At 53.6% G+C, this 14797-nt stretch overlaps 1 protein-coding gene across 1 annotated transcript; it reads right to left on the bottom strand.

The window, feature by feature from the left end:
• Window positions 1-239: 239 nt before the first annotated feature.
• Window positions 240-14697, bottom strand: NOL9 (nucleolar protein 9). The gene is made up of 12 exons (XM_081085496.1): window positions 13806-14697; window positions 12899-13118; window positions 11477-11604; window positions 9939-10074; window positions 9735-9831; window positions 8823-8920; window positions 7746-7907; window positions 7283-7580; window positions 6864-6975; window positions 4898-5075; window positions 3528-3661; window positions 240-2957 (listed from the first exon to the last, which is right to left on the bottom strand). The coding sequence occupies exons 1-12, from the start codon at window positions 14262-14264 to the stop codon at window positions 2808-2810; spliced, it is 2172 nt and encodes a 723-aa protein (XP_080941622.1). The 5' UTR covers window positions 14265-14697; the 3' UTR covers window positions 240-2807.
• Window positions 14698-14797: the final 100 nt, after the last annotated feature.

Genomic DNA, 14797 nt, shown 5'->3' with positions numbered 1-14797 from the left:
AGAAAGGAGGTGGCACCTCTCTCAGCTCACATACCTGGGCCCAAACAGAAAAATTAACCTGCCAGTGCGTTCAATACCGCCGGCAATGTGGCATTGCTGGGCTCCCTGCGTCCCCCGGCACCCACACCCCAGCCCCTCCCAGTGTTTTATTTTACCCAGTGTTTCTGCCATCATCGCTCCTAATCACTGAAGTAATTTCCTGGAACAAAATGGTCTATGTATGTAAGGAATGACACCAATTCATGTCCTAAAAATATTTAATGATACAAAAAGGATATAAGTGAAAAGAGCTGGACAGAAAACCACACATACAGCAGGACACCAATGTTGTAAAAAAACCAAACACAATTTAGAAAATGTCAGACGAGGCAGCAGCATGGCACCAACAGCGATTCTCCGTGCGGTGGACTGGATCACGTTCTAAATGTGTGACCTGTCCATCCAAGTTCAAAAACACTAAACAGAGGTTCAGGAAAAACTCCCCGGGGTCCTTCACAGGAGCTCTAGCGGGACACGCGGCCGGAAGAACGGTTTTAAGGTGAACCTGCTGGAGGGGGGCCAGGTAAGAGGTTCTGATTCCAACACTGAGCTTCTGCTTCGTTCCAGGGTGACTGTGAACAATCCGATCTTGGTTCCTGCCTTCCAGACGGGCGCACGCAGTCCCTGCTCGCCTGAGGGCCCGGCCTCCGCACTGCACGGGCAGGGACCCCAGGGAAGAGCTTCTGTCCCATCTTAAAGGGGAACAGGCTCCAGTGAATGTCTCCCCACAACCTCATGGAGCCCGTGGTCCAGCCAGGATTTGAACTCAGAGCTCTAACATCACAGCCTGCTGTCTGACCCGCGACACTGCCACATCCAAAGCTAATAAGGCCTCTACCGACCCATTTTTAAAAACTCAGAACTTGGCATAAAGGAGCCCTGGACCCACATCGCCCCGCCCCACACTGTCGGGCAGACAGCTGCGTTTCCGGCAGGTGGTCCCACCTGTCAAAGGACCCAGTGGAGGCAGGGCCTCCGCTCCACCTGGGGCCTCCCCACCCCTCTGTCCTCCCCCAGGAGCCACTTCCACCCAGAGTCCTCTCTCTCGGAAATCCTACTCCAAGGCACCTGGAGGGCGAGTCACTGTCCCTCCCCCTCTAATCTCGTTTCTGGGCTGGGGCCTGGGCGTACACTGACTCCTACCCCCAGGACTAACAGCGTCAGGAGGGTACACTGAGCTGTCTGTGCTTATACAATAAAATGAACCCTGGAATAAGCAGGTACTACTTTGGAAATCACACACCGATGATTAAGAATAACTCAATGCAGACTCATTCCTACACACCCTGACCACAGCCGACCAGAAATAACAAGCCCACACCACCGACACTGGTAAGCAAATGGACATCCACAGCCGCCTGACCAGAGCCAGGGACCTAGAGGGTCCGGCCCTCTGACCACGGCTGACAACTCCCTCTAGTGGCCCCGTCTGCTTTCTTTACCGAGGGGACTGAAAAAGGATCGTGTCCTTAAATGCCAGCAAGAGGGGCAGCTGAAGGCAGGCCTGGAGCAATGAAAGGCAAATGCGACCTGCTGCTAGCGACCTAGTGACTGTCATCAAGATGCAGGGGCTGGGGAAGGAGGCAAGAAGTTGACGGTGGTGGATTGTCTCACAACTATTTGCCAAGTCAAAATAGAAAAATGTGTACATGGTAAACTTAAATATAAATAAGAGGCAATGAAGAAGCGAGACCTTAAGTGGTCTCCAGAATCCTAAAATTCACCCGGGAGGGACAAGGCTCCTGTGAGAATTTGCACGCCTGAGGGTCTCTGAGATGCTTAAAGACAACGATAATCAGCGATTTAAATGAATACAGATGGTAAAACCTGCGAATCCTGGGGACCTCCTTCAACATGATCTGCAGGAAGCGGACGTTCACAGTAAGTCTGAAATGCTGCCTCAGTACAGAATCCCGCTCTCCTCAGCACAGAAATGGTGCCCCAGACGGCTCCTCTCTGCCCCCTAAAACCACCCACCTCAGGGTAAGGACTCGTGAGCACCAGGGAGACGAAGACAGACTTCCACCTGGGAGGATGGCACCATCACCAGCTCCCGCACTCAGGAGCGGGTGCTCAACAGCCCAGAACTGCCCACATGTTCAAGTTCAGGTCGAGCTGCCAACGGCAGAAACGGGCCACTCAGAGCTGCCCTGCCAGGCCTCTCCCAGACCTCTGCCCAGGCTGTCAGTCTCAAAGGAGAAGCCAATCAGGGAAAATCTCTAACGAGGCCCCGAGAGGGTTCCTGGATTGGAGAGCAAGAGAAGGCTTCTCAAGTCCAAACCTCCATCTGTTAAGCCTTGATTACATTTAAAGATGAAACACGATCTTTTAATACTTGTCCCGCAGGAATGGAAGAGGTGGATAGGATCACGTGATCAGGGGATGGGACCAACCCTCCAGCGGGTCCCCCACCCAGGCCGGCCGGATCCGCTGGCCAGCCTGTCGTCCTTGGTACATCTTTTGGGCCCTTGTCTCCCTATTTTTACCCAGGTTCCAACCAGATGCTTGAACTTTGTTCTGTTTCAATGGCGTGTCACCTTTTCCCTGCTGCTTTCTCCCTGTAGGAAATGAAACATCGTGGATGATGAACCACACAGCAGAGCAGGGCGAAATGAGGTCGCGGAGCTTTAAGAAGGGACTTAAGGGGACTATGACTTCCAGGAGCTGTGGAGGAAACGCTGCTCGCCAGGGCGCAGTCGCAGCGCAGAGCCCATCGGTCCGCTGACGTCAGGCCGGAGACAGTCAGGCTTCCTCCCTCGTTAGCAACGTCAGTGTGCCTTTCGATAGAACCTAGCTTTTGGATGTTGTCTCTTTCTATATGTTTCCTCAGCTTCTCTTGCTCCAATTTTCCCCGTTGCTCCAGGAAGTTTAATATTATAATCTGTGGTGACGTAAGGAATCATCCCCTCGAACCCATGCTGAAAGGAAACAGAAAAGATGCAAACTCCCAATCCACCCAGTCTTCCTCCACCCCCCCCCCCCCCCCCGCAGAAGCCAGCGTGGGGTCTGAGTGAGCCCCGCCCCCTCCCCCTCCTAAGCTCTCCCCAAAGGCCTGGAAGCACTGGCGCAGGGCCCCTAACGGCGGCCTCCAGTCTGTCTGTCTGTCTAGTCAACTCCACAAGCACATCCAACAGGAGTGGTAAGTGCGGGCGTTTCCATCTCCAACAAGCAGGTAAGAAGGGGAGGAACAGGCCACCCACAGGCCCGGCAGCTGGGCTTGGGGGCCGCACGGATGCTCTCCGCTACCATGACCTTCCCAGGGCTGCACCTGAAGATGGCCTCAGCCTCAGGGAAGGGAATGGCTCTCCCACGGGCTCCCGTGGCGCTGGTGGCTCATGGCCTTGCCTGTCCCCTGGCTTCCTTCAGCCCCTACAACCAAGTGTTGGTCTCCACAACAATAGACTGTCCACGACTCTAGCCCAGCTTCAGGTTCTCTCTACCACGGACACAGCCAGCTCCCTCCCAGGCTGCCCTGGAGCCACGCTCACCTGGCTCTTGAGGACACACTGTGGAATGGAAATGGCTCCGACCAGCAGACAATTCACATTTCTTAGCTCTTCCGGGGGCACAGGCGTGAGGATGTGGTAAAGCCGCTTCTCCATGTCGATCCCCCGACAGATCCCTGGAAGACCCAGAGCACATGCAGATCACCCTCCGCAAGGTGCCAGGCCTCCCACCATTCCCACTGCAGAGCAGCTTCTAAAACAGAGTTTCAACTTCAACTGGGTTTTGCTTTGAAATATGACGTGGTGGGAGACGGAGTGTGGGAATGCCAGAAGCCATGGGAGCTTCTCCCTGCTCGGCTGTGAGGCACCGAGTGGTCCTCATGCCGAAGTTCTAGCCTGCACCTGTGCCTGCGCCAGCGCGCCCGGGACAGTCTAGTGGGGCGAAGGTGACCCAGCCTCTCCCTTCACCCAGTACTTCTCTGTGGTCTGCACAAAACGACCCATCTCTGTGAAGACGCTTTAAGAAGTACAGTGTTGTACCCATCAGAAATGTGTAATTGCTAATGACTTCACTAATTTTGGGTCAAACTTCCAGAAACATCCACTGACGTTTATTGACCTCGTGAGCCAAGAGACAAACACCTGCAGGGGGCTCCCGGAGGAGACGGGCCCAGAGCTGCAGGAGCTGCGAGGCCCAGCCAGACCCGGCCCTGTGCTATGGACACGGCAGGATGTCAGGATGTGACCGCGTCGCTTGCACTCAGGTCACTCTCGAGAGGGGGGAGTCCAGTGAGGATGCTCACACGGGCACGGGAGGACATGGCCTGGAGGAGCCTGACTCACTTCAGGAACAGAAGCCGCCTGACCTGCGAGAGGGTGGAGAACGAGGCAAGGACCCAGGGGTCAGGCCCAAACACCAGCGTGAACCTTTGAAGGACCACTGAAGGACCTACGGGGACAGGCGGTGGTATGGGGTGGGCAGGAGGGGGTCCGGGGAGAACACCAGGCGTGTGGACCCATCAGGACCTCAGTTTTGGACCCAAGTCCTGGACGCCGTGAGATATCCAAGCAGAGAGCGCACGGGTGACACGGGCGTGGAACCCTGGGGGAGTCAGCAGGAAGAGGGACTGAGACCCCAGCGGTGGGCGAGCGGCCTCGAGAAAACGCGTCAGGTGAGAAGGCATCCCCAGGCCTCGGGGGGCCGGGACTTAGAGGGGCCAGCGGAGAAGCAGAGGAAGAGCTGCTTCTTGCCGGCCCGAGGCCCGAGGCCCGAGGCCCAGGGCCCACGGTGTGTGGAGACAGAACAGCTCTTTGACCATCCAGCCGAGACAGCCCCGAGGTCAGACCGGCCATTACAGCTGGAGAAGTGGGTCAAGCTCCGTAGGTTTACAGACACGTTCACCCTCACTCACCAAAGCCCAAACAATCGCAGATTGGAGTCTGCGTAAGCAGGACGGGCCCCTCTGTGTATCCTCCAACATCATCCAGGATCTTGCAAAGGCCGACCCAGCTGGCGTTCACAGCATACAGGATGTGGGTAGGGGCGACATCAGAGTGAATGACCCGGAGGGCGACAGCATGGAAAGGGACCTGGAAAACAAACGGGCACCTCCCTCTGTTAATTCTTTTTTTCTTTATTAAATTTTTTGGTGACATCGGTTAAGAAACTTAGATAGGTTTCAAGTGCACACTTCCACGATAATCTGTATATTGCGTTACGTGTTCACCACCCAGACTCCAATCTTCTTTCGTCACTACACGGACGATCTCCTTTACCCTTTACTACCCCCACCTCCCTCTGTTAATTCTGAGAAATTACTTTTAGTTTGTGTCAGCTGACTAGGCAGCTTTCTAAAGTTATGGCTGCCAAACTCCCGCTTAAAAGTATCTGAACAGCGAGGAGACACCAACCAGCGTTTGCTCAGTTTCACTGCTTTAATACAGAGCCCAAGAACTTAACACAAAGTCCTTGTGCACCACCCACACTTGCTAGAAATCTAAACGAATGCCTGGAACTCTCTTGTCTAAAGAGACACACAGACACAAGTCTGTAGAGGTCCTACAGGGGTTACAGTCGCGGGAGACTGTGAAGACCCCACCACGGAGGTACTAATGTAAGAAAGCCAAAATCCACTCAGTGAGAAAAGGCCGCCATTCATTCTCTGATGCAACATATTGAATTAAGAAAAATGCATCATACTCCTGGAGCACAAGATAAATAACTACCTTTAATGTAACTTTCTGGGTAATTTCAAATTCTTAAAGCAGAAAAGTACTTTGTTACATAGATTTAAATTTCAAAACAAATGTGAAATTTTAAAAAGGCAATTTAAATTACTGGCAGGTAAGTTCCAACTTCATTTATACAGCTTCCCTACGTGAGCAAAACTCCAGCGAACAAACCGCCTCCGACGCTCAGGTGGGGACGAGGGGAGGCCGAGAGGCGCATCCCTGCCGTGCGGGTCCGCCACGCCTGCCTGCCTGCGAGGCCTCAGCCCTGGCCCCTCCACCCGACTGTGCCCAGGTCGCTAAGCTGGAAACAGGAGCAACGAGCATCGCCCTCCCAGTGCCATGCAGTCACCAGGCCATTCCTGGTAATGAGCTTAGCACAGTGGCCGGCACACAGCAAGGGCTCAACACTGGACAGGGCATACAGCGGAGGGTGAACGCTCTGGCCTCTGGAGTCAGGCTGCACGGCCTGCAGGCCAGCCCAAACCTTGACTGTGCCCCTCTGGGTCAGCTGACTCAATGTCCCGGCCTCAGTCCTATCATCTGTAAAATGGGGATCATAACAGTGCCACTGTGAGTAGAGGAGGAAACACAGGCTTAGAACACAGCAGAGTAAGCACTTAGGAAACGCTTCCTGTCACTATTTTATGCTCCCATCACCCAGAATTCTAGTATTAAGGTGGTTTCTTCCCCAAATAATTCTGGATCCCAAGATGCACATGCTCCAGTGCTAGAATCTACTGCTGACAATAACGTGCAAGACTTTAAGAGTGCCCCCCGGGGGCCAGGCGCCACTGTGCACTCCCGTGGACTCCGCACAACCATCCCACCAGGTCTACCAACGACAAACCGAGTCACACAGCTCGGATGTGGGAGCGCTGGGACCAGACTGCCTGGGGTCAATCCAGGGCCACCTCTGGGGTCAGGCAGGACATTCCCACTGGCCCGGAACCAGAGCTGTGCCCTGGACAGCACAGCCTGATGCCAGCTCTGCCACTGCCGCTGGGTTCCTCAAACGGGAGTCACTGATCCCACCCGTGGGCTGTCCTGAGGGTTACGAGAGGAGTTCTAAGTGGAGAGAAGAGCGTCGCACACAGAACCACGGTGTTTGCTGGCAGGCAGCTGGCCCCACACCAGCGCAGCGTGTACCTGATAGGGGGTCAGGCTGTGCAGGGGACGAAGTGGTTTCGGCGCGGGGGCCTGCAGCTGGCCAAGGTAGCCCAACATGGCCAAGTCCCGAAGAACTCTGTTATGCGACTCCCTGAAAAGCAAACCAGGAGGAGATGAGGAGCCCCCCTGACAGGCCCCCACCTGTCATTACGTAGATCCATCTGCACCTTGGAACCCGCACACCCTGCCTTTCTCTAAGCCCGTGGGACACGGAGCAGGGAGCCTGTCCTGCTAGCAGGAGCCCACTCTGGACATCCCACAGGAAAACGCTGACTGCTCCCCCCCCCCCCCGCGCTGGAGACTGAAGGTGTTACAGAACTTACTGCCTGAGGAGCTGAGGGCAGAAGGCATGTTCAAAGGAAGAAAACGGGATTCTCCAGCCACGGCGGTTTACTTACCGATTCCTTGGAGTTTTTCTGAACGCAAAGTCCAACTGGACGCACATCAGCTTATGTCCAGAAAATGCCACCGGACTCTCCTTTTCTTCGTCACCGAATTCCAAACTGTCTGCAAATTCTGGCAGGGAGAAGCCTCGGTCTCTGACCTTGGCCTTGCTCTTGGTGTACAAGCCATCCATGTCGTCGACGTAGGTGGGGGTGAACTGCGGCATGGTTCTGCTCCGGCTGGAACTGATCTGAACCACGTGGCTGGGGGACAGCAAGCGGATCAGATCCACGAGAAGCAAGAGGCCCTGATCTGCGGGAAGAAGAGGACGTCAGCGTCAGTGCCCCAGAACAACACCGTGTCGTTTTGAGACAGTGCTCGGCCGGACAATCTCCCCAAAAGTGGGCTCCAGCCGCAGGTCTGAGCCGGGAGCTCACTCCCACTAGTCGTCCCAGCCCCACGGCCTTGTGGCCTTACCTGTCACCCAGCCCATTGTGTTGATGATGAGAGGGGACTCTCTCTTGTAGGAGCTGAACACATACTTGATGATCTCAATGTAATTCTCATAGTTGTTTTTACAAGTAGATTTCCCAAAATATACCATTTTCTGTGGTGTCCTCTGGTGGGTGTAAGGCGGTCCTAAGAAGATAGGTAACAGTAACGAATCCATGCCCTGGCCAGTGTTCCTCATTGGTTAGAATGTCGGCCCAAGCACCAACGGGTCTCGGGTTCGATTCCTAGTCAAGGGCACATACCTGGGTTACAGGTTCTAACCCCAGAATGGTCAGGGTGTGAGCGGAAGGCAACCAATCGATGTGTCTCTCGCACATAGATGTCTCTCTCTTTCCCCCTCCCTCCCACTTTTTCAAAAAATTCAATTAAAAAAATAACAAAAACAAACACAAAAAGCAATGTGGGATTCTGGTTTGGATTTTGAATCAGAAAAAGGAGATTAGTGGGTAACTTGTTAATTTTGAATAAAATCTATAGGTTAATTAATAGCATTGTATCAATGTTAATTTCCTGGTTTAGATCGTTGTATAGGGTTCAATAAGATGTTAATATTAAAGGAAACTGTGGTTCTAACTTACATATAATAAAATGGACAGCAGGTCCATTTACTAAAATGGACCCCACAAAGTGTCCGTTTATTTTCTGATTTTTGGAGGCTGGACAGTTATGGGAAAACCATGAGTTTGGAGGGGTAAGCTCGCATTTATGTTTTGTTTTGTTTTTTCCCAATATATTTTATTGATTTTTTACAGAGAGGAAGGGAGAGAGACAGAGAGCCAGAAACATCGATGAGAGAGAAACATCGATCAGCTGCCTCCTGCACATCTCCCACTGGGGATATGCCCGCAACCCAGGCACATGCCCCTGACCGGAATCGAACCTGGGACCCCTCAGTCCGCAGGCCGACGCTCCATCCACTGAGCCAAACCGGTCTCGGCTCGCATTTATGTTTTATGCTGTCATATTCTTTGACTTTCTGGTTAAGTATCATTCCTCTCACATCTTATAACACCAGAACGTTTAAGAACCTACAATACGTACCTAGAAGCGGTTCTGTGATATTAAGTAGAGAAATACAGCCCGGAGGAGTAAATTCCGTCTGTCCCAGGTCACATTCCAAATAGTCAACGCAGGAAATACTAAAAATTCAAAAGGAAATCTTAACTAGCTTTACTCTGTGGAAAGGATAAATCAGATCTTAAGGATTTTATGTGCTATAATAGAGGCCCAGCGCATAAAATCGTGCATGGGTAGGGCCCCTGGGCCTAGCCTGCAATCAGGGCCATCTTCTGCCCACTCGCCAGTCCCCAGTCCCGCCCTGCTGCCGACATCCACCCTGGTTCACCATTCGCCATCTGGCGATTTAGAGCCTACAGGCCAGGGGAGGGACCAAGAAGTCTGCCTTCCGCCCGCTTGCCAGTCCCCAGTCCTGCCCCGCCATCACCCATCCCAGTTCCCCGTTGGCCATCCAGCGATCAGAGCCTACAGGCTGGGGGGAGGGACCGAGAGGTGGTCAATGCACCTCATAGCAACTGGTTGCTTGGTCGTTGGCCTTTTGTTATATAGGATGGTTGTGATCCCTAGGCAGGCTTTTGGGTGGACTGCTGGATCCATACACAACAATGCCTAAAGACAACATGTGATGGGTCAGTGTCCGTTCGCAATACGGTACAGCGTCGTCTTTCCTAAAACGTTACCTGTAAAAGGCAATGGAGTTGACCTACTCTGAATCTCGATGTGGACAAACACGGATGCTGAGACCAAGCGACCCTCCCCGAAGCGCACTGACAGGCAGGTCAGCACCCAGAGCCATCGCTTAGCCGAGCTGCTGGGCACAGAGTTGTAAATACTCTCTTCTGAGAAGTCAAGAGGCATCCCCGTCCAGTTTCCTAAATCCAAACTCCTACTTCATGCCCCAAATCGAGCAACCTGTCAAAACAAGAACACTCTTACCTGTTCAACAGCTGGTTAATCAGGTACCTATTAAATGTTGACTTTCCGACGTCCTGAAAGCCACAGACCAAGATGATGGGGCAGCCGTCTACTTCCTCTGGAGGCGAGACAAACATGCCCTAGAGTTAGCCTTCTCCCTAGGGCTCTACTCACAGGAACCGGGGCTCTGGGGGGAGCACCCAAGCTTATCAACATCTCGCTCACCACAGGCGACGCTGACCAGCTCCTCCTGGGCCGACAGGAAACTCTCACTGAGCTGAAGGCCGTTTTTCTTCTTCTCTTTTTTAATGCCCACAGACCTCAAGGCGAAATACTCTGCGTTAATCTGGAAAGTTGTCCTCTGAAATGAACATCAACTTTTAGAAAAGGTGGAAACTAATGCGCCTTTCCCCTCAGTTCTAAATTAATAAGCCTCATGCAACTGTGAGCTAAAGATAAATGTGATCCCTCCCTTTTCCCAACCCCAACCCTTGTCACTCTCCTCCTAAAGCACCAGCCTGTTCCCACAGCTTCCGCTCACTTCCCGGCTGCCATGGCCCCGAGGACACGCCCGAGAGAATGATCACGCCTGAGTGATTGCCAGAAGGAAAAGGGAACTGGAGGCCGCAGGCCAAGAGCAGGCTCAGTATTTGAACGAAGTCGAGGCAATACTCCAAACAGAGCCAACAGACAGAACATACGCAGACAGAGCAGAAAGGATGTGGAAGGCAGGCCCACGAAGCCCGAGGGCGTCCTAGGAGTACCAGGAAACCGCAGGAGAGCCACCCAAGGAATGGGAGCCCACTCCCGCGGAGGCAGCTGGAGCTGGGATGGAACACACCCCTGCGTGGAAGAGGATCACGGAAGAGACCCGCCCAGGATGACAAGGAAAAGAGGTCATAAAAGGAATGGGAACCCGCCTGGCAATCAGGCTTGCTGCCGGCAGCTCTGCATTCTAGAAAACAAGCGAGCAGGCCTTCAGTTTTGACACCAATGACCACACGGTCTCGGTCTCATGGAGCCCAGTTCTTGGGAGGGTCTTGGGCTCAGACCTGGAACCTTCCCGTTTCTATCGACTTTGGATCCCCTTCTGCTCAAAGCTCCAAATTCACATTTCCAACCTCTTTTCTGAATTCCAGTCTCGACATCTAACAGGCACCTCGAAGCCCACACATCTACACCCGCTCCTGTAGTCACCCCCGTCTTAATTAATAGAAACGCCAAGCACCCAGGCATTGAGCCCCAAAGGCCTGGTGAGTCCTTGTTCTTCCTCATATCTCACCATCCAGTCTGTCCAACAATCTTATGGGTTAGATTCCATTTACTGACTCATGGGAGGCAATTAAAGTAAAAACTGGGCTTCAGGAAATTAGTAACAGGGCCAGCAAAACAGACAGGTGAGAAGAGAGAGCTGGGAGAAAGTATAAGTACATCGAAATTACTCATTCACAGTTCAGAGAACACTTATACTGTCTCCTGTTAATAAGTCAAGATACAAGATAACCCTTTTTTTAAAAATGCCAAAAAGCACTTAACCGACTATAATATAAAATGATGGCTTTTGCTGGGGAATGAAACGAAGGGGGGCCTTTGCAGGATATACCTTTCGACAGTGACTATTCTTACTGAGCACACGTATCACAGCCTGTAGGACATACAGCACAAGGCAGGCTGGCCTCCGAGGGCAGCACCCTACACAGGCATGTGACAGGACTGTTTTGGTGAAAGTAATTTGCAAAACTCAGAATGAAAACTGGTTTTACCTCTTGTTCGAAAATGTAAGATAAGCCTGGATGGCTGGTTATGAAGTTCACGGTGGCGTTTTTCAGGTTTTCTAGCATCACAATGGAACACAGGGGAGAAAAGTTCTTCATCAACCAACATCTGTCATCTGTAAAGAGAAAATGAAGCTACCTTACAAACAGTGACTCCATGAAACTCTATGCCCTTCAGGACTACCATTTCCTCGGCTGAACTGTGAACTTTTTGAGATGGACGTTATGTTTGAGAGCCTTTTTACAGGAGGCCGTACTGCACAATAGGAACACCCCAGGGCTGAGAAGTGAATCCAGGTTTGGCCCCTACTAGCTGTGTGCCTTGGGCAGCTTTTCTCCTCTCTAAAATGGTGACACCAATATGGTGACCAGTCACTCTCAGGACTTTTGTGAGGGCTTATTTTCATTATCCTCATCTGAGGATACATTTAATTAACTAATTCTTTATTTTTATTAATCCTCACCTGAGGATATTCTTTCCATTGATTTTTAGAGAGAGAGAGAGAAGCAAAAGAGGGAGAGAGAGAAGGAAGGGGGAGGGGGTGGAGAGACATGGATGTGAGAGACACATCAACTGGTTGCCTCCCAGACCTGCCTGGGGATCAAGCCTGCAACAGCGGTATGTGCCCTTGACCAGAATCGAGCCAGAGACTCTCCAGTTGGGGTGGGGTGTGCTGCTCTAACCACTGAGAAAACCAGCTAGGGGGGCTGCTAGGCTGTTTAGAGAGAGAGAGGGAGGGGGAAGGAGAAGGAGAGGGAGTGGAGGAGGGAGGGGGGGAAGTAGAGGTAGAGAGAGAGAAACAAACATCGATAGTATGTGCCCTGACCAGGAATGGAACCCACCCCCCACCCCCCGCATCCTTTGGTATAAAACAGTGATGGCGAACCTTTTGAGCTCGGCGTGTCAGCATTTTGAAAAACCATAACTTAACTCCGGTGCCGTGTCACATATAGAAATTTTTTGATATTTGCAACCATAGTAAAACAGACATATTTTTGATATTTATTTTATATATTTAAATGCCATTTAACAAAGAAAAATCAACCAAAAAAATGAGTTCGCGTGTCACCTCTGATGCGTGTCATAGGTTCGCCATCACTGGTATAAAGAATGATGGTGCAACAAACTGAGCCACCTGGCCAGGGCTGTGAGGGTTTAAGTCAGTGGTTTTCAACCTTGGCTGCACATTAGAATCACCTGGGAATCTTTTTAAAATCCTGATTTCTGGGCCTCATCCTCCAGAAATTGTTTCTTTGTTACTAATGTCGTGGCCCCACCTGATAAAAAAGAAACAGAATTTCCGGAGGATGAGGCCCAGAAATCAGGATTTTAAAAAGATTCCCAGGGGATTCTCATGTGCAGCCAAGGTTGAGAACCGCTGTAGCAGATGATCCAGTTCTTCTCATTACCCCGGTTAAGATGAGCTCTGAGCAAAGTCCGGGCTTCTCTTTTCATCTCCTTCTTGCTTTTCTCAGGCACCGAGGAATGCACAGCACTGAGAGCCAGGCAAGAGTGGGTGTAGGTAGAGAAGACCTCTTGGGCAGGCTGGCCTTGGCTAATGGTGAAACCAAGCACCTGCACCTGGCCATAAAGGCAAGTCACGCGACAGGTCCCGCTGAAAGGAAAAACCTAGCAGGGAAAGAAAAAAAGGAAAGAAGTAACATTGCGGATTCTGTTACTAATGCCTGAATTTTCCAAAATCTTCATTGCTAGTCACATATCAAAAGGTGGCAGATTTCTAAATAACAGAATACATTGCCGTGGGTGACTTTCAGGTACTTAATGCTTTTTGACCGCAGATGACCTCCCCTGCAGCTACAGGCAGGAACACACGGAAAACAAGGGTGTCCCACGAACCCAGCTCTGCTGTCCTCCCGACCAGAGTCCAAGTGAAGAGCAGGGACCCTGCAATCAGGCTGCGGGGGTCGGATCCGACTACCGGGCTCCTTTGGGGAAGTGACCTAAGCTAACCCTGTTTCTTCCTGTCAACATCCATCGCCACGGCGGCAACGACTCCAGGTGGCTGGGAGCGTTCCATGGGTTCCTACAACCAAGACACTCAGAACACGCAGAGCCTGGCGTTACGAGGCACCCAGTAAATGCGACCGAGTACCAAAACCGTCGCCATTCAAGTCCCTTTAATCACCCAAAGACCTACATCACCCAAAGCGGAGTCCTTCTCACCCTCTGCCCAGCACCACCGCCGGGAGGGCTCTCTCGACTCCAACAGAGGGACACGGTCTCCCCCCGCCTGCCACCCTCGGGGCTGCGTCTCCGACCCCCCAGCCCGCCGGGCTCTCTGGGCGCTCGACTCACCTGTTCCCGCGGCAGCAGCAGCAACGCGCGGCCCGGGCCGGCCGGCCGCAGCGGCGGGATGGGGAGTCTCGCGGGGCAACTCGGGGCGGTGTCCTCGTCCTCGTCCTCGGTCGGGCTGGAGGCCCGGCTGGGGGTCGGGCTGGGGAGCGGTCTAGGGACCCGGCTGGGCACCGCGGTCTTGGGCCCCGGGGCAGCCGCCGAGCGCGACGCCGGCCAGCTGCCCTCCCGCCAGTCCGCGCCGGCCGCCTGGGCTTCCAGCAGCCGCCGCCGCAGGCGCCTCCGGCCGCACCAGCGCAGGAGCCGGAGCCGGCGGCGGGGCCGGCGGCTGAGGGTGAGCTGGGGCCGGGCCTTGCGGGATCGCGCCCACGTGGAGCGGAGGGGCCCCCGCTTCGGCAGCTGCAGGGTGTCCGCCATGCTAGTCGCCGGCGCCGGCGGCGCGAGAATCTCGCGAGATCTCATCGCTCCGCCCCGCGGCCCGGGGAGCGTCGGAAAGAAGCGGCCTGGGAGCAGCGGGCGCCCTCTGCCGGCGGCCCTGAGCCTCCGCCGCCACCTCAAAGGCTCCTGCCGGCCGGCGGGGTGTCCGCGGGCGGCGCCTGGGCTGCCAATAAAGAGGTGACCTGTGCCCTGGCCCGGTGGCTAGGCTGGTTGGATTGGCGTCCTGTGCACCAAGAGCTGGCGGGTTCCAACCCTGGTCTGGGCGCTTATGGGAGGCAGAAATCATTAAATATATCCTCGGGTGAGGACTTAAAAAAACACACACGTGCGTCTTGCTTGCGCTTCCAGTCTGGGCGAGCGTGGGGCGCTACCTCTTCAGGCCTGAAAGCGCAGCGGCGGGCAAACCGCAGCCGGAACCTCAAGACTCGGCCAGAACCGGAGGAAAACCCCGCGCCCTGCTTGACGTTGCTAGGCAGCTCTGGGAGGCGGCCGGTGACGGAAGTCCAGGGCCTGGCCCCGCCCCATTGCCCTTTCTCATCTCATTGGTCGTCTTCTTC

The sequence above is a fragment of the Myotis nattereri genome (assembly GCF_964212035.1).
Source record: "Myotis nattereri genome assembly, chromosome: 3".
NCBI classification, from domain to species: Eukaryota; Metazoa; Chordata; class Mammalia; order Chiroptera; family Vespertilionidae; genus Myotis; species Myotis nattereri.
Note: the sequence above shows the minus strand (reverse complement) of the source record. Positions and strands in the feature narration are given on the sequence as shown.

What these genes read in the sequence shown, in the direction of transcription:
- NOL9 (XM_081085496.1), bottom strand. Translation starts at nt 14,264, where the DNA reads ATGAGATCTCGCGAGATTCTCGCGCCGCCGGCGCCGGCGACTAGCATG. An exon ending in CAGAGCTCATCTTAACCGGG is followed by an intron (nt 11,605 to 12,898) that starts GTAATGAGAAGA and finishes TTCTCTTTACAG; the next exon opens with ATGACAGATGTTGGTTGATG. An exon ending in ACAGCCTGACCCCCTATCAG is followed by an intron (nt 5,076 to 6,863) that starts GTACACGCTGCG and finishes TTTGTTTTCCAG; the next exon opens with GTCCCTTTCCATGCTGTCGC.